The sequence below is a fragment of the Octopus bimaculoides genome, chromosome 14 (genome assembly GCF_046866305.1).
Source record: "Octopus bimaculoides isolate indiv1 chromosome 14, ASM4686630v1, whole genome shotgun sequence".
Lineage (NCBI taxonomy): Eukaryota > Metazoa > Mollusca > Cephalopoda > Octopoda > Octopodidae > Octopus > Octopus bimaculoides.
Window position 1 is genome coordinate 31,947,768 of NC_142941.1, and position 20,925 is coordinate 31,968,692.

The 20,925-nt window shown below is 36.5% G+C and overlaps 1 protein-coding gene across 1 annotated transcript; it reads left to right on the forward strand.

The window, feature by feature from the left end:
• The first annotated feature begins 3,687 nt into the window (after window positions 1–3,687).
• On the forward strand, window positions 3,688–20,479 carry LOC106867461 (uncharacterized). Its single transcript, XM_014912344.3, has 3 exons — window positions 3,688–5,296; window positions 16,858–17,028; window positions 19,602–20,479. The coding sequence occupies exons 1-3, from the start codon at window positions 3,955–3,957 to the stop codon at window positions 19,925–19,927; spliced, it is 1,839 nt and encodes a 612-aa protein (XP_014767830.1). The 5' UTR covers window positions 3,688–3,954; the 3' UTR covers window positions 19,928–20,479.
• Window positions 20,480–20,925: the final 446 nt, after the last annotated feature.

Below are 20,925 nucleotides of genomic sequence, written 5' to 3' on the forward strand. Positions count from 1 at the left end.
TCTTGTACACCAGAAAAGTCAGTGCAGTTCGGATTGGGGGCTCAACTTTCGACTTTTTCCAATTAGATATATATATACATTCCCCCACACCACCAGTGAAAGATGAACAATTGTCTCCCTTGTCCACAATAATAACAATAAGCAATTACTTCCCCTTAGGTTTTTCTACTTGTTGAATCATCTATTCATAAACTCCACACACAATATGAACAAAAAAAATTTTTTCTTAAGAAAATACGTATGTTAATAAATTTTAATATCATGATTAGCAAAAGCAAAACCGGTTAACAAACACAATATAAGGTATATTAAAAATTATATTAAAACTATGTAAAGCGTGTGCATTTTCTTTCTTTAATTTCATATATATATATATATATATATATATATACATATATAATGCGAAAGGTATAATTATTAAATATTCATCACGGCTGGTCTTACCAAATGGTTTTGCGTAAAGAATGCAACATAGTGTTAGGTAACAAACCGATTATATAACTTCACGCTCATCAGAGTTAGCCGAAATGAGCGTAAAGTTATATAACTGGTTTGCTACCTAACACTCCATTGTATTCTTTACGTGAAACCGATTGGTAAGACCAGCCGTAATGGATATTTAATACTATACATTTCGGATAATATACCTACTCAGCTAACAGATATATGAGTGCTTCTTTTCTTGGCTTATGGTCTCTTAGACGACTCACACACACACATACACATACATGCATACATACATACACACACACACACATATACTCATTACTCATTTACTTGTTTCAGTCATTTGACTGCGGCCATGCTGGAGCACCACCTTTAGTCGAGCAAATCGACCCCAGGACTTATTATTCGTAAGCCTAGTACTTATTCTATCGGTCTCTTTTGCCGAACTGCTAGCTTACGGGGACGTAAACACGCCAGCATCGGTTGTCAAGCGATGTTGGGGAGGGGGGACAAACACAGACACACACACACATATATATATACACATACACACACACACAAACACACACACACACACACACACATATATATATATATATATATATATATATATATATATATATATATATATATATATATATATATATATATATATATATTTAAGAATTTAAGGATTGGAGAAAACGCATGTTATAATTGTATACTTTATTCCTACAGTATGCAATTATAACATGCGTTTTCTCCAATCCTTAAATTCTTAAATATACTCAAATACCCAAAATTTCAAGGAGTTCCTGCCTTAAAAACAGAAGCTAACCACAGTTATTTTGTGTTCTTTGCTACATTGGTTTCTATTAACCCATTTATTCTATCAGAAGAATTTTTATTCATTAAGATAGAAGAAATACACATAATTATATATATATATATATATATATATATATATATATATATATATATATATATATATATATATATATATATATACTTTATTTAAAAGCAGCAGAAATATAACAAAAAAAAACGTTACTCTGAGTTTCACGTTCCCGTTCATCGGACAGCTTTTGTCCGATGAACGGGAACGTGAAACTCAGAGTAACGGTTTTTTTGTTATATTTCTGCTGCTTTTAAATAAAGCATATTACTCTACCTCTGGTATTTGAGTACTCTTTTTTCCACCTTGTTGCACATTTCATGTACTTACTCCGGTATATATATATATATATATATATATATATATATACGCCGGGCTTCTTTCAGTTTCCGTCTACCAAATCCACTCACAAGGCTTTGGTCGACCCAAGGCTTATAGTTGAAGACACCTGCCCAAGGTGTCACGCAGTGGGACTGAACCCGGAACCATGTCGTTGGTAAGCAAGTTGTACGTATGTATGCATGTATGATGGGTTTCCACATGGCCTCCAACTACATAAATTTTTCTACAAGGTATTGGTCGGCTGGGAAACCGAACCTGCAACCAACCACATGCTTGCAAAGCGAGCTTCTTAACCATGCAATTATACAACATCGTCTGCACCAATATTAAAAGAATCCATAAATCAGCACTTTTCCTTTTATCCAGAATTTTTATTTTATTTTTTTAGAAACCCTACCCCGAGCCTCCTCATTTTTCACATAAGTTTTTTTTTTTTTTAATTTGCACTTATGGTCATTTAAATACCCGATCATTAATCTTATTTCATTTTATATGCTTACTGAATTGATTTTTGCCTACATAGATGGCCGCACTTCTTAATTCTCTGGATTCTGGAAGTTTAGTGACTGTGTTATCTACTAGAGTGGAGGCGCAATGACCCAGTGGTTAGGGCAGCGGACTCGTGGCCATAGGATCGCGGTTCGATTCCCAAACCGGGCGTTGTGAGTGTTTATTGAGCGAAAACACCTAATAGCTCCACAAGGCTCCGGCAGGGGATAGTGGCGAACACTGCTGTACTCTTTCACCACAACTTTCTCTCACTCTTACTTCCTGTTTCTGTTGTGCCTGTAATTCAAAGGGTCAGCCTTGTCACACTGTGTCACGCTGAATATCCCCGAGAAATACGTTAAGGGTTCACGTATCTGTGGAGTGCTCAGCCACTTGCACGTTAATTTCACGAGCAGGCTGCTTCGGATCAACTGGAACCCTCGACGTCGTAAGCGACGGAGTGCCAACAACAATATCTACTAGATAACTTAAACAAAACAGAGAGATAATACTTATCTCCACTTAACCGTAGATGTTCTTTACAGAGGTAAAGAAATTTTCGTATAGGCTTTTTGATGCAAAACTCTCGTCTCATAGCAACTACTTAAGTAAAATCTGTTCTAATAGAACATCCACGTTTAAGTGGAGATAAATATTACTTCTCAGTATTAACACGTACTGCCTCTGTTGCTAATATATGTTTTCCACACAAAACAGTCTCAACTTATTGAAATTTGCCTGGTTTGTCTGACAAAGGGACATAACCGTGTAATTATTAGTTATTCAAACATTTAAATTATAAATTTTATACTACTTTTGAAAAGATTCTGGCAAATATTTGATAAATTTTGACAAAAACACAAAAATGTAAAAGTTTTTCTTTTATTTGTAAGGAAATTTTCTCTACCGAATATGATTTAAATAGCTATTAGTTTTGACAATGTAGTTACGCAAATATATCATAAAATATAACTTAATTTAATAAACAAAATGTATGCTTTATATTCTAATATACTTATTTCAGACAGTACTGTTTTAGTTATGTATCAAAACATCGCGAAGACACTGAAAACTTATTTGCCAATTTTTTAAAGCAACAATGACAAATCTTAGGATATAAAAGCAATTGTTTCGTTTCGCTGAAAATATTTTCCGTGTTGACTTTTCATTTTGTACAGTTCTACAAACTTCGGCATTTGTATCTTTAAATGATCGTAGAAGAAATGAAATTATGATAATTTTAGAAAAACTTCTTCCCTCTTTAAATAAATTTATCAAAAGCTTTGATAATATATGGTGTTCTTTAGATATTGTTGTGAAACATTCTATATTTTACTTAAATTATTTTTTTGCTGTGCACAACCATTATTGTTACATATCTTATAAAATTATGTGAAAACCACTTTCAATTATATATTCATTGAACTTTAAATAATTTTATATTACAATTAAGTGGTTTTATTATAACTATGTATATAATTTAGTTTTAATTATAATTATTGTTTTCGTAAAAATCTCCGCTCCACTTTTTCATTAAAGTTAGAAAAGTAGGTGCGCATGCTCAGAAGTAAAGAGATTAATTCTTGTTAGTCTTATGTAAAAACTTCTTAACTATTTCGTTAACTTGAAATTACTTGAGCTTCTTTTGACCATTTAACACCGAAAACGGATCGCTACCACTTCTCAGGTAACTCTGGAAATAACCAACAATTTTATTATCCACTGGGAGGGGGTTTTAAACAGGAAAATAATTACAACTAATGCAAAAATAGGGCGTTTGAATTGCAGTTTGTTAACAAAATATGCCCGACTCTCCTCAAACGAGATCGAGTCGAAATAACAGAGGACATCAAAGAGTTTGCCGTGTGTCCAGATCTAATCGCAGCGGGCGCTCCTCTCGCGTACAGCAGACTTCGTCGTCATCATCGTCTTCGTTGTCTTCTTGTTCGTCAAGTAATTCACCTTTGACCCATACTTCCAGTATAAACACACTCAGTGGTAACGCTGCTGCTTGTGGGGTCACCAGCTTCACCAACACTAATTTATCTCCGCCTCCTCCGCCGTACTATCCAAATCATACCAACAGTTCTGTGGGTCTCGGAGGTTTCTGTCCTGTTTCATCCACTTCTGGCACTGCAGTGACCTTAAACGGTGTCGGACCGGCCATTCAATTACCGCAGTACACTGTACATCCGTGTCATTACGCTCTGCCGCCCTACTCCAGCGCAATTGCCCTCACGCCTACCAACAACTCTGCCGTTACGTCGCACGTCACGTCTAGACCGTCGTCGAATTCCTCAGCTACAGCCACCATGACCACATCGCCTTTCTACGGGGGTGTAGGTGCACCCCCACCACCGCCGTCTTACACTGCTCTGCCGAGAGTCAGCAGTGGACATCACCACCACCGCCATCACACTAGTGCCAACGCGAACAGTAACAATAACAACAACAGCAACAACAGACACCACTATAGCGGTAGCGGTAATAATAACAGTAGCAATAACAACCACCATCATCATCACAACAACAATAATGCAATGAACACGGGTTCAAATGCTTCTACTGCTGTCACGTCCGCCAGTTCTGTTTCATCTTCAAGTACCACACTGAGTTTGGGTAACAGCGGAGGAGGCGGCGGTGGTGGTGGTAGTAGTGGTGGTGGCGGTCATTCGTCGTCTTCTCTGGCATCTTTTTCTGTCGGTCACCATGGCTACCACCATTTGTCGTCGGCACCGTCGTCCACTGGGGGTGGTGGCGGCGGCGGCGGTGGTCTCTTTTCGTCGGCCGCTTCGGCTGCGGCATTCATCTCTTCTGGGCACCATCACAACCATCGACGACTGCTAAAGCATCGCGAGCGTAACATACTCTCAGCTGTGGTCAGTATGCTAGTCATTGTGGTTTTGTGCACGGCCCTCGTTGAACCCAATTGGATTGCCGTATCGGGAGGTGGCTGCAAGGAGAAACACCTCGGAGTTTACCAGTTCTTTTATCCCGGCTATTTCCTTGATCATCGGGCATCGTTACCAATGAACATAGAAAGCAACAGCCAGACTGCCGTCGAGGTCATGGTACCAAATGAAGAGAAATCCAATAAAATGGTAACCGGATTTAGTTACAAATATGGACCGGGTAATGACGAAGGTAATTATATCAAATATTGTTTTCGTTATTATTAGCTTTCAGTAGCAGAATCGTGAAAAAGTAACAAAATTGGTTGAGCATTGTTATTTAGGTGCGTGCCTTTACAGTTCAGATCCCGCAAGTGTCAACTTTGATTTCATTTTTTCCCTTTTCAGAGTCCGGTCGATAAAATCGACTCCCCCTTTTGTCTCAAGGTTTCTAATCTTGTGTCTGTATAAGAAATTATTAACGTTGTAACAATTATTTAATAAAGAAACAATTATTAATTATTGCTTTTCCCTAAAAGTTATCTAGCTTTCAGAATCCGTTTCGCAAAATGACAACTTGAAGTGACCGCAGTACAAATAAAATTTTGATATTTTCAGTTGTAGACATTTTATTTATTTTATTGTAAGCATTAAAAGAAACAAAATTAACCTTACAACATTATATTTTAAAATTGGAAAGAAAAATGTTTAGCTCCATCTTTATACTGTTAGAAAGCCTCTATTAACTGTAACCTTGACACAATAAATTTCTTGTGTTGAAAGTAGTGATGAGTTTAGCTGAAATAGAAAAATTAGTGTCGACCCCTCTAATTTCTGTTTAAATCCAGCTTTGGGTTGTTTACTTTTAGGGTCAATAGAATAATACCAGTAATTTCTTAAGAGTCAATTCAGTAGACTGTACTATTTCCCCAACAACGTCTACCTTGGCAGAAGCTGGTTCTCGTTGTCTCACTAGAGATGAAATGTAAAATTTACTGGTGCACTTCGCATAAGTTAAACTAAATTCTAGCTTATTTCATTTATACTTTTGTTTGACAATGTTATGAATGACATACTTTTCAGGCCACTCAAAACATTAGTATAGATTTTCTAAGATCTTAAATTATATGTTATTGACAGACAGCCTTCGATTTTTCTTTTATTCATAATAGTTTTCAACCCAATATTCACTAGATATTGTCTATAGTTTATCATCTACTTCGAGTTCCATTATTCCCATAAAGACTTAAATTATATTTTTAATAATTGACGATGCACCTGTTTGGGAATCACTGCTCCTAGGGGGTCACTATTCTTGTTAGAAATAAAGAGGCTATTTTCTATGAAATCACTGATCCGTTTTAAAAAGTGGAGTTGTGTTTATCTAGAATTATATTTCTGCTTCAAAAATTTCTAGCCTTGTCTCTATAAGAAATTATATCACACCAATGTGTTGGGAGAACTTATGAATGTCACAGACTTTGCTTCTCAAAAAATCTGAGGTTTCGTTATTTTGTAAGAAATTATTAAAGGGCAGCAAGCTGGCAGAATTATTATAGTGTTGGACAAAATACTTAGCAGCATTTGTTCTGACTCTTTACATTCTGAGTTCAAATCTCACCAAGATCAACTTTGCTTTTTATCCTTATGGAGTGGGGGTTGATGAAATAACGTACCAGTCAAGTACTGGGAGTACTGGGGGTTGATGGTATCAACTAACCTCCACCACTTAATGTTGCAGGCCTTGTGACTAAATTCGTAACATTATTATTGTTGGATGAGAGTGGTGAGTGATGAATTGGTAGTATACATCGTATGCTGAGCAAAATGACTTGTAGTGTTAAGTTGCATCCTTTTATGAATTCACATTTTGCCAAAGTTGACTTTACCTTTTCCCCTTTCCTGGGTCAATAAGATCAGTACAAGTCTGGTACTGGAGTTCTGTTTAATCATCTCTTCCTTCAGGTTCCTCTTCGAGAGAAAGGTGCTGCCGCCCTCCAGTAAGATGAAATGGCAAGCATACACCCTGAATGGATGAGCCTTCCCTCAGCATGCAGCTTTATGCTGGAGATCACAGCTGAGAGTGGCACTTGCTCTTGGTAACCCAGCATTTGTAGGTCCTTTGGATATTTCCAATTAGTTGTTCTTTTACTGCAACAGCTTATTTCATTCAGTACTTGTCTTACTTAGAACTCTCTGTATAACCTTCCTCTTCACAGACACACATTCTCATTTTATAGTTCATCCTTGTAATGTCAACTATTCTTTTCTCTAATAATCAATTGTTCTTTTCCATAATAGGTCTTGTCATCATCTTATGTTAGAATTAGCCTAGGTAATACATCTAATGGAATGCCAGCTATATTTCTTTTAGCTCTTTACACTTTGCATTCAAGTCCCACTGAGGTCAAATTTGCCTTTTACCCCACATCTTGGTCCATAAATAAAGTACTGGTCTGTCAACTTCAGTTGTTAGTATTTACTAACCTTTACCTTAAAAATCACTGGCCTTTTTTTATTAGGCCCCTCTCTGAGTGAACCAATCTGTAAAGATAAGTGTATAGCGATAAATATGCATAACATAATTCCTTTGTGATGTTGATTCTAATAGTTAGTGTAAAATATATACATGTAGTGATCACATGTAGAAAAACATCTCTGAATGTTTACATTCATTAACTGTTGGAGAATGCAATGAATTATGAAGACGTGATTAAATTCTATCCATCTGGCAACAAAACCCTGGGATATGCCAGTCATAGACGGTGCTCCATCAGTGCATATTGATATGAGGTTGAGGGGATCAATGCCATTTTTAGTAAGATAATTCACGACTGCATTGTAGATCATCTCTTCCGTGTTTTTCAGTACAGTTTTCATAAAGAGTAGGTTTTCACAAACTGTGGTACCTTTCACATAGCGAGCAAAGGCAAGGACAACATATTTATTGTCAAAAGTGCTGTCATCCACCGTCAACGAGAATCTGCAGTGTCGCAAGTCTTCTACAACTATGGATTCGACATCTTCGGCCATTTCACAAATGCGGGAAGATACAGTGTTGTTTGAAAGTGGAATACTTGCTAAAACTGAGGCAGCATTCAGCACATTAGCAACTTTATATGCTTCAAGTATGGAGGGCTTAATCAGATCTTCACCAATGGTATGTGGGTGACCCTGTTTTGCTATCATGAGCGAAATGTTATAGGCTGCCTGCAGATCAGAACGGTTGTTAGTATGGACAAGGAAATTTTTGAGTGATGAAGATGAGACATTTTTTTGTGATGGTATTCTTCGAAGTATTCCTTTGGCTTGCCAAATAAACCAGGAGGGTTTCATTGAGTTGTTAGTTAATACTTTTGAGCAGATAATACACTATGGTAAAAAAGGATCTTCAATACTGGATACAAAACCATATTTGATATAATCTTCATGATATTGTCTACAGAATCTTTTTTCTGAGTCGGTGGAATTAAGGGAACGTTTTTCCATATCACTGACAGTAAAATTTCTGCAGATTACAGTTAGACTAACACTTGCGTAAAAATGTATGTACCTGGAGAGATAATACGATATGTTGGATAAGCTGTAAGAACTGTGGTTTCGTTAGAAATCCTCAATTCAAAAGTCAGGTAGAAAACACAGTTTTATGTGTGCTTTTAATGCGTACAAACATTGATCCGATTGTATGCGTCTGTACCTGTTTGGTACAAATCCGTGTATGATTGAATAGCTAATCATCCAATAGGTAATGAGTGCACTCGTATGTGCTCACACATATGCGATGAGGCATATTTCATTTGCACGACATGTGCGTGTACAGAAAAATTAAAATTCTTCAGGTGGACCACAGAAAATTTTCCTGTGGACCACCTAGTGGTCCACATGGACCAGGTTGGGAACCCCTGATCTACATTATGTTTAGATTAGTTTCCTCTCCAGTCACTATTAGGTGTCTTATTCCTTGATGTGTACATAGCACCAGAGCAGATTTGAATATTTCTTAACTAAAGGAATTAAATTTCATATCCTCTACTCTGCTGACATATGTACAATTCACATCCTGGAATAAAACATCTGATATTGAGTGGATATCAAACTAATCAAAATATAATATAGATTTTAACATTAAGCAAGGGTTTCTCTTTAAAATGATGTTAAAAGTGAAACGTTATGTTTGTATGTTGCAAGAATTAATGTTAATGCATGGGGCATTAAATATGTTAACACTAGCTGGTAGGGTGGTCCAAAATTTAGATTCTGAATTTAGTTTTAATCATATTAAGGAGTAGAACATACAATTTCCTGTAAGTCAAACCACCTCATGGTCCCAGCAGGCAAAATGGAAAAGGCATTGCCCCAGAGGATGGTGAGGGAAATGCTCTGGAACAGCCTCTTGACTCAAGGGGCTTGCACTTGCAGACAGCCATTTCCGCCCCGATCACAGTGATCAAGGATATAGTTTGGGGACCAAGAATGCTGCAGGTCTCCACTGCCACAGATTCGACAGAATCTTTTATCGTTTACTTGTTTCAGTCATTTGACTGCAGCCATGCCAGAGCACTTCCTTGAAGGGTTTCAGTCAAACAAATCAACTCCAGAACTTTTTTTTTTAAGGTCTAGTACTTATCCTATTGGTCTCTTTTGCTGGACCACTAAGGTAGGGGAAGTAACACACAAACACCAGTTGTCAAGAAGTGGTGGGAGACAAACATAGACACACACACACACACACACATACATACACGATGGGCTTCTTTCAGTTTCCATCTACCAATTACACTCACAAAGGTTTGGTCAGCCTGAGGCTATAGTAGAAGACCCTTGTCCAAGGTGTCATGCTGTAGGGCTAGACCCTGAGCCATATGGTTAGGAAGTGAGCTTCTGACCGCACAGCCTCACCAGCACCTATTTTCTTTTTTTCTTCCTTTTCAGCTTAGGTGGCTAATACAATAAGAACTAGTAATATATTGAGGCCCATTCATTCACCTTGACTGACTGACTGACTCCTTTTATGTAATTTCCTTTTGGATTTAATCAGTGTAAATCAATAATTTGTGGTAAAACATTGCATGTAAAACATTATTAACAGGAAACACAAGCAATGGTTGTTGATGAGATTTAGATCCAGGTCAGCTTTATTTGAGGAGACCTACAATCAAAGGTAGTCCAACCATGACCAATTAGTTTTTATTGAAACAGCATATCCAGGACATTATTATCAAATATGTCACTCCTCTTTTGAGATGGTAGAGTGTTGATTGAATGTAATTTGGGCACCATTTCTAGCAAATTGTGTGGCAACACAGAGAATTCTCTTGTCTCAATTAACAATAGTATGCAAATATGGTAAGATGCCAACTGTGGCGGCAAGGTCAAAATTGTTCATTTTTAGTATGTCCATAATCAAGTTGCTTATCTAATTGAATGATATAGTTATTCTTGTACATGTCTTATTAGCCAAAGCAGAAATAGATTTCCCACTTATTTTATCTTCTGTAAATATGGTCATCACACACATTAGTGAGATGAATAATCTCTATAACCCTGGGGTCAGTAAGACTCACTGAAGATGAACTTAGAGTTTTTTCTCAAAGTTCGAAATCATGGTTGATTATTTTTGTCATTGGTTCAGGGTTTGGGAATTTTTATTCATTTGCCCACTTTCACCTTTATGTTTAAGTGAAAATTTGTGGTTTGGTCATTTTAACTGCTATATTTAGCATGCCGGTACTGCTTGTTAGTACCCTTAATTATTAATTGATAAATTTTTTACACATGCTAAACCACTGATATCATTATAAGCAATAATATCATCATATATATGTCCTTTTGTTGTTTACACCACCTGTCCTCGTCTGTTATTGTGTTTTTCGTAAATTCTCCCATATATATATATATATATATATATATATATATATATATATATATATAGTGTGTGTGTGTGTATGCATGTTTCTATCTGTATGTCTGTGTCTATATATGGTTTCATTTTATGAATTACACACTAGTAGAGAAAAAGCCAGTTTCTAAACCAGAAACAACTCCTTCATTGAAATCAACCAGGTAGTTGTGTGTGTATATATATATATATATATATATATATATATATATATATATATATATATATATATATATATTCCCTTCCTGTTTCCAAGCAAGGTAATATTTCTCCATAACAAATATATTTACAGAAGATTGGAAATAAGACATCGCTTGTATGATAATGACATTCACTTACTATTGTTGTGCAATGTCAAGACAAGGAAACAGACACATACATACATGCATGTGTACACACACACACACACGCACACGCACACGCACACACACGCACACACACACACATAAAAACTGACGGACATAAACACAACAGGCTTCTTACAGTTTCTGTCTACAAAATCCATTCACAAGGATTTCACTGGCCAGGGCTATGGTAGAAGGCACTTAACCTAGGTGGCAAGTAGTTGGACTGAAACCAGAACCATGTTGTTGGGAAGTGAACGCCTTAACCACACAGCTATGTTTCTGCCATTGTGTGTATATGTATGTGCCTGTATGTATGTGTGTCTATTCAGGGCTAATTATTTTTACATCTCATCAGTGACCGTGATTTGTGCCTCCAAAACTAATGATGGTAGGAAGAGAGGATGTTGTCCTCCGGCTTGAATTCTTGGAACAGCAAACTTTGCTAAAGGTATCCGATGGCTTGTGTCAGTATGAAATCTCCCACCCATATAGACTTTCTTAAGGGATCCAGTGGCCTGGTGGTTGTATCATATCTGACAATGTATTAAATCAACCATTTAGTGAAAAATGCAAAGGAAATCTTGTCTCTTATTTTCACTTAAAGAACTGGACATTTTGCTCAGAGAAAGAGTCAAATTGACAGTTATTACAGTGTTAGATAAAATGCCTCAGGATATTTATTCAGGCCCACTACACTCTGAGTTCAAATCCTACTGTAGTCAACATAGCCTTTCAGTCCTTCAGGGTTGATTAAAATAACAATCAATACTTTTTCATTGTGCACTCTAGCAGGTGTAGATGCCTAAGCTATGCAGCTTATCAAGATAAGTGCTATGGCACCAGGGCTCACAAGGGTCATAGATCCATTTAGTATAATTATATATATATATATATATACACACACATACAGGTACACAATCCTTTATTCAGAATTCTAAAATCCAAAATGCTCCCAAAACCAAACTTTTTTGTGGAGGGTGGAGCGCGTCATAACAGGTGTTGTTTGGTATGCAAACAGCTGACCACCATGACCAAACTAACTCACATGTGCCACGTGGCAATGCTTGGCAGGTCAGCTGCTACTTACTGTCAAGTATCAGGTGTGACTTAGCACTCATAGAGAGAAGATGGTCATTTGCTGTTTGCTGTCTTCATGTTTTTTGTGACTTTGTATATAATTTACCCTGAAAATGTCAAAAAGAACTGCATATACCCCAACGGATAACAGTGACAATGATGCTCCTGTTGTACATGAGTGATGGAGAAATTACTGAAATGGTGTTAAATACATATAAAAATGAAGACAATTGTGATGATGACAGAGAACACTGATAAAAAAAATTCCTATAGACGACATGCTGAAAATTTGTGATCAATTAATAGCTGGCCTTGAACAACGTGCATTTATCAGTGAGTAACAGATTATGGAAGTTTACTCAATTAAAGAAACATTGCTTAGACAGAAACCTACACTAATGAAACATGATACTTGAAGAAGTCTTTTTAAATGCCCTCTCTTGTAGTGCTACTACATCACTTGAGCATCTCATTCCTGGTTCATCATCAGAAGGTTGTCTGCAACTCAATGACAACATTGATAACACTGACGGATCCTGTTCTACAACTTAACTGCAGCTACAAATTTAGACTAGTTTGAACCAATTTCTGGCTCAAGCATATAGATAAACTGTAATACAATTTGTAGTCTATCTTTATTAGTGTGAATATTTATGTATCTCTATACCATGGTAATGTGTACACTTGTACTTGTGGATCATGTATTTTTGTTTTAAATTGTCCCACTATATGTATTTTGTTATTTGTGATCTTAACTATCTCACTATTTCATTTACCAGTGCATTATGCTATAAATAAATCTTTATTTTTCCCACTGATTGTGTGCTTTTGCTATCATAGTAGGATGTCTGTTTTAATGTCTAGTTTACAATCTGTGGCAGCTGGCTTTTGTTCTGAAATCCGAAGAAATTCAGAACACAACTATCCCCAAGGGTTCCAGATAAAGGATTGTGTAGCTATATATATATATATATATATATATATATATATGTATCAGGTCATTAAGAATGAAATGTCTGATTTTGAACTGAAAGTTTATTTTACTTTATCTCAACAAAAAAGCAATGCAGTTAATCAAAGTATGCACTTAAATTATCGACACTATTTTGCTGTTTTGTCAGCAGCAAAGAATTCTAGAGAGCAAGAGGTAACAAAATCATGAAAGGCTGTTTTTACATCTTCTTCAGATTTGAAGTTTTTTCCTTGCAAAAATTGTCTAATGCCTACAAAACATGTTAGTCAGTTGGTGCAAAGTCTGGTGAATATGGTGGATGACAAAGTACTTCTAAGTTCAGTTCCTGTAACATGTGTAGTATTCTTTGTGCAGCATGTGGTTGAGCATTGTCTTGCAAGACAATTGGCCTGTCTCTATTGACCAATCTTGGTTGTTTAATTGGAAATTCATCGTTTCATTGCCAGTGAATGAATTGCAAGTTCATCATTTCATCAAATTGGTTGATGTTTCCATCTGCTGTAATTAACTTACCAGGTCTCATGAACCTGTAGTGGATCACACCAGCACTGGACCACCAAACAGATACCATTAGCTTTTTTAGTGAATATTCTTTTTTGGATTGTGTTTTGGCACTTCGTCTCTATGCAACCACCATGCACAATGCTTGCTATTGTTGAAAAGAATCCATTTTTCATCACATGTAACAATTCGATGCAAAAATGGTTTGCTTTTAAGCCGTGACAGCAAAGAGCAACAAGTTTCAAGACAACGTGTCATTTGATGTTGGTTCAGTTTGTGTGGTACCCACTTATCCAGCTTCTTTTACATTGCTGATGTGTTTCAGATGGTCCAATGCAGTTGGATTGAAACATCAAGCCTTGCTGCCGACTCACGTGTAGTTTGAGATGTATCTGCTTCCACTACAATTTCCAGCTCATCATTATCCACCTTGGTCTCAGGTTTACCACAGGGCTGATTTTCAAGAGTAATGTCACCAGACCGGAACTTCTCTAACCATCAACATACAGTGGGCCCATTCACCACATCTTCACCAAACACTTCATTGATATTTTGAGCTGTCCGGGATGGATTGGTTCCATGATGGAACTCATATTTGTAAACAAGAATTTTTTATCTATCCATGTGTTCAAAAAAATTGATTTACAAGAGAAAACTCACAATATAATTGCATTTCGAAAAGTGATGATGTAACCCTTCAATGTTGTAAAACAAAGAATTGTCAGGATAAAACATTAGAGTTAACGACTGTCAAACTTGGTGCACAAGAAAATTGGACATTTCATTCTTAATGACCTAATATATATATATATATATATATATATATATATATATATATATATATATATATATATAGGCACAGGCATGATTATGTGGTAAAAAGCTTGCTTCCCAACCACATGATTGCAGTTTCAGTCCCACTGCATGACACCTAGGGCAAATGTCTTCTCCTAAAGCCTTGAGAGTGGATTTGATAGATGAAAACTGAAATAAAGCCCATCATATGTATGTGTGTGTGTGTGTGTGTGTGTGTGTTAGTGTCTGTGTTTATCCACCACCACTTGACAATTGATAAAATTAATTTACATAATGTTACAAGGTGGAAAACTCCCAAATGTTTACTAGAGTACCAACACAGAATGAGCTATAGATAATTACTAGCAATGCACCCCGGCATTACCTGGGTGTTATGACCTACATCCACACTGTATTATTTGTTCCTTTCTTATGAGCAGAATCGGCACACGAGGAGTATGAAGCAAACAATTCTTCTTTATAAACATGTTTTTCAGTCATTTTCTGATGGACAACGCTGCAGTTTCCATCTACCAAATTCAGTCACAAGGTTGTGGGTGGCTTAAGGCTATCATAGTAAACACTTGCCTAAAGAACCATGCTGAGGGACTGAACGTGGAACCATGTGGTTAGGAAGCAAACTTCTCAACCACACAGTCATTCTTGCATCTAATATGTGTGTGTGTGTGTGTGTGTGTTTACATTTGTTGTTAAATCAAGTATTGTCTCCAACTATGTCTCAAGGTTAGCAGTTCATCAAGCAGAGGTCTATAAAATAAATGCCATATTAAAATGCATACTGAGGTCAGTATGATCAATTAAATTTTTGAAGGTGATACCCTATCATGGCAACAGTCAAAAAATTAAACCCAGTAAAATAATGTTTAAAGACTTAATGGCTTCAAATTTAAGGTAATGGATTACTAACCACAAGATAATAAGTTCAAAACTTCATATTGAACTTCCACTCTATACGATAACACTATATGTACATCTCAGTCTACTTGACTTCCAACAATTAACAATTGTAATTTGAAGTTGAATGGTTAGCAGTAAAAAATGTCCAGATTTCTTTAAAAATTATTGTGCAAGATATTCTGCGAAAAAGTACTTTTTTTTCACCACAACAAACCACATACATACACACAGGTGTGTCTGTGGTAACTTGAGCTACTACAAATAGCAGCCAAATCTCTCTTAAAACACACCCTTTTATCAAAAGAAAGACAGATTTACAGTATTTCTGGAAGGAAAAAAATAACTATGCAATGGGTCTGCTACATCAGAGGCTACTCTGGGCTAAACAAAACACAGACAAACATACTTCACATTAAAAGATTATCTACTAAATAATACTAATAAAGTTGATGGTATATATTCGAAGTTTCATTCCTTGGTAAAACTCCATGTATTTTAAACATTTTCTCATTATGCTCTAAGACATAAAGATTGTTCAAGCAGAGTTGCCTCCCTTAGCTCAAAATTGTGTGACCCAACCTTGTTTTCAAGATTCTTTTTGTAGTAAAAAAGAGTTGTTGTGCAAAAACATATTTTAGTGGTAGCTGAAAGATTACTGAATCTTTTGATACCTCATACATCAAAATCGGCAACTCAGTTTTTGAATCCATAAGGAACATACGCACACAACAGACACATGCACAAACTCTGTTTTATATATTAAGATATATACAGAATCCTTTATTTAAATCTGTGTGTGTGTGAGAGAGTGAGAGAATATGTGTATAGTCTCCACTTGAGACCAAGCCAAAGGCCTGCTTGAAGTCTGACTTCACAGCAACACAAAATTCATAGATATGACTATATATATGTGCGTGTGTGTTTGTGTGTGCTAGTAATGAACCAGAAGAATGAGTACTCAATGCTAGAAAGTTGACAGTTCTTTTAGACCTTTTAAAGCTTTCATGACAAAATGTCATTTGTATTTTTGAATTATGATTGTAGAAAATATTGATCTCTGTTAATAGTTAACCTTAGGTAGCAAAGAAGTAATAAAAATTCTGTCAATAAGTGTACATGCATGCACAGACCCACACATATTTGTAACCCATGCAGTATTGATATTCCAGTAATTTATTAATAGTGAAAATTCAGCTAAACTGTATGAATGCACTTGTTCTTTGATATTCCTTCACAATCCTAGAATCTATCTTGTATCCTTGCAATGCTAACAAACTCTCTCTCTTTCTCTCTTTCACACACAGTATTAGTAGACTGTATCACCTTGAAAGGGGTGTGGTTAATGAAATCTATTATTGTCTTCACATTCCTGGCTATTGCATGGAGCCTGTGTTCATTCTTCCTGGACCTTCTTGGGCCAACACAAAGGGGTCTGAAGCTTATCCACAGAAATGCTATATCCAGCATCACAACAGGTATGTGTTTTTACTCCACTCTTTTACTGATTCTTTTTGTGTGTGTGTGGCATTGATTTTTTGCTTTACTTACATTGCTGGTGCTTTTGGAATATGCATAAACCTCACACCTCACCAGTTTTCTTTTGCCTACAAAAGAATCATAATCATATGTACACACAAACAGATGGAATACACAATTAATTTTATAGAATGTGCCTTCATAATGAGCATCATCATCATCACTTAACATCTATCCTCCTCCATGCTGGTATGGATTGAACTGTTTGACGGGATCCAATCAGTCTGAGGACTGCATCATATTCCTTTGTCACTTCTCTCCACTGCTTATTTCTTTACTGCCCACAAGGGGGCTAAACATAGAGGGGACAAACAAGGACAGACAAAGGGATTAAGTCGATAACATCGACTCCAGTGCGTAACTGGTACTTATTTAATCGACCCCGAAAGGATGAAAGGCAAAGTCGACCTCGGCGGAATTTGAACTCAGAACGTAGTGGCAGACGAAATACCTATTTCTTTACTGCCCACAAGGGGCTACACACAGAGGGGACAAACAAGAACAGACAAACGGATTAAGTCGATTATATCGACCCCAGTGCGTAACTGGTACTTAATTTATCGACCCCGAAAGGATGAAAGGCAAAGTCGACCTCGGCGGAATTTGAACTCAGAACGCAGTGGCAGACGAAATACTGCTAAGCATTTTGCCCGGCGTGTTAACTTTTCTGCCAGCTCGCTTGACAACCAGTGTTGGTTTGTTAATGTCCCCTTGACTTGGTTTAGCAAAGACAATGATAGAATAAGTCACAGACTTACAAAAAAACATACTGGAGGCAATTTATTTGACTAAAACCCCTCAAGGCAGTACTCCTGTCTGGCTGTAGTCCAATGACTGAAACAAGTAAAAGACAAAGATGCATCATCATCATCATCATCATCATGCGTCCGCCTTCCATGCTGGGACACATATTTACATATATGCAAATATTCAGTCATACATACATGTGCATGTAAATATACATATATGCAAACATACACACACACGTATGCATACTTTATTGCTCACATTGTCATTTCAGTCAATTGTACATTATTCTATACAAATATCTTAGCCTTTACCAAGTCAAAGTAGGCTGCTTACTAAAATGAAGCCATTAGTTTGTGTCAGGGTGGAAAGGTCATCTGCACTCTCCACAGAAACCAAGGAGAATGAAGACATTAGTCACCACTATTTAAAGGACATATGTCCTATGAACCCTAACCTGCTTCCTTCAAGTGTCTTTTTGAAGAGACAAGTTATGGTTGAACTCATTTACCTATAATTATTTATTGCAAGGTATGAGCAAGGTTCTGTTGCAGTGATTTTAATTGTGACTGTCGGTTCATTTCAGGTTAGTTGAACTTTTCCAAATTGTTGCCATTTATGTGTTCTATCTAAAGTATTGCCACATGCTTGAAATTAAAACCCCTCTTTGAGTTTTCACTTCGCAGCAAAACTAATATATAAAACAAATCAAAAATAAAGACAACAAAAAAACCAAAAGGACATACACAGTGAATGTATTAGATTGACACTTTAAGATGGAAAAAAAGAGTTGGGTGTGATGTTTTGAGCATGGCTCGTCATTGGAAAGAGAAATGGTGCAGAGAGAAGGAAATGAATAGTCCAAGAAAAGCATGTGTGTGATTACATGGCTGTATTAACAATTAGTATATTGGTACTTATGTAATTTAAACTTTTTAATACCAACCCACTCAAGACCACCACTGAGTCTATGATACAGGTTTTTTGTTTTAAAATGATCGAAATTAAATCTTTCCATTAAAGTGTCATGATAATTTAGGTTCCAAACACCAGCTTTAATAGTGACAAAGTTCTTTGACCTCATTATTTTCAAAATTAATTGACACAAAGATATTGTGTTTAACAAAAATATATTAACAAAAGGGTTAATAACAGCCCATTTCAATGCTATTTCAGTGTTTAGTTAAGCAAAGATTAAAGTACTCATTCTTTACTCTTTTTTCTTACTCTTTTACTTGTTTCAGTCATTTGACTGCGGCCATGCTGGAGCACCGCCTTTAGTCGAGCAAATCGACCCCAGGACTTATTCTTTGGAAGCCTAGTACTTATTCTATCGGTCTCTTTTGTTGAACCGCTAAGTTACGGGGACGTAAACATACCACCATCGATTGTCAAGCGATGTTGGGGGGACAAGCAGACACACAAACATATACACACACACACACACACACACGTATACATATATACAACAGGCTTCTTTCAGTTTCCGCCTACCAAATCCACTCACAAGGTTTTGGTCGGCCCCAGGCTATAGTAGAAGACACTTGCCCAAGGTGCCACGCAGTGGGACTGAACCCGGAACCATGTGGTTGGTAAGCAAGCTACTTACCACACAGCCACTCCTGCACCATCTCAAATATATATATACATTGATGGTACTTTAATTATTAACTCATTTCAAATAATAAACCAATTGTTTTATGTTAATGTCTTTGTCTTATTTCTCTCTTTAATTATTTGTTTTGTTTTTCCTGTTTCATTTCAGTAATTATCTGTGTCCTAATCAATGGACTTTGCTATCTGTTGACGATTGAAGTAAAAGATTTACAGTTGAACACCAAGCCATATCCAGGCAACCGTGTCTCTGTGACTTTCTCTGTTTCCTTCTACCTGATTGCGACAGCCGGTGGCCTGGCCGTACTTGGCACAGCTTGTAACTGTCTCCGTCATTATCCAGTACGCGTCACGTCTGACCCAGAACCATTACTTGATGACTATGACCGATTGGAGCAGGTGTTTTACCCACCTGGGCCACTACCAGAGATTGCCTCTATGACCCCTATGGTCCCACCACCTGCCTATAGTCCCTAACTTATTTTTTATGTTACACAATTGATTTTCCCTTCTCCAATTTTATTTTTTAGACATTTCTTTTTCTTTTTGTTTCTATGCCCCCTTGCCCCTTTCCCCCATTCTCAAATCTTTATGCAGAAATGAAGCTTGTCTGATGTGCTGCCTTACCTGTGAAGTTTGCATGTATTGAACATCTGGAGGACATTCAAACAGATGTGCATACATCTGTTGTTGAAGTGTCTGGAGAACCCCAAAGGAGCCGAAAATCTTTTTATCTCATTCATCTACTAATTATTTTGTAAAAAAATTTCATGATTTTTTTTCTTTTTCATTCTTTTTGTTGAGTTGTTCAATTCTCCTCTTCTGGATATTTAAAAACATTTTATAAGTGTTTGTTGACTACAAACAGATGGCATTATAATTAGTGTTGTTGTTTGACACCTGATCAGCACTGACAGGAAGGTCTTACGATCAGAGACGTTCCAACCAGGACCATCCCAACATTTTAGAGCTATTCTTGCAGGACTACAATATCCAAAATGTCTGTCCTTCTTTTTTCAGATGGTAGTGTGTGATTTGAAGAAAATTTGGCTTCTATATCTAGCAGGTCAAAAGACAATTACAGGCACATATTTTTATTGGCTCATTTAATATCAGTGTTAGTCAAACTTCAAGAGCTTTGGCACTGCATCTTTGGACAAGATACACCACTCCACCTCAGTTGCAGTATATAGAAAAAATTAACTGAGAAAAAATTTGATCATGCTGTCTTGATAATTCTGCCATCAATTTCTTTACTATATGAATATGTGTATATCTGCATATAGTGTGTGTGCATGTGTATGTGTGAATATATAATATACACAAATATGTGTGTGTATATGTATAATGCATGTATAAGATGAATATATGTGTGATGTGTGTATATGTATCTTTGTCTTTATATACACGTGTGTGTTTGTAAATTTGTATATATATATATATATGTATGTGTAATGTATGTGTGTGTTCATATA

Coding starts and splice junctions, on each gene's coding strand:
- LOC106867461 (XM_014912344.3), top strand. CDS start 3,955: ATGCCCGACTCTCCTCAAACGAGATCGAGTCGAAATAACAGAGGACAT. Junction 5,297..16,857: donor TGGACCGGGTAATGACGAAG/GTAATTATATCA, acceptor TTTCACACACAG/TATTAGTAGACTGTATCACC. Junction 17,029..19,601: donor TATATCCAGCATCACAACAG/GTATGTGTTTTT, acceptor GTTTCATTTCAG/TAATTATCTGTGTCCTAATC.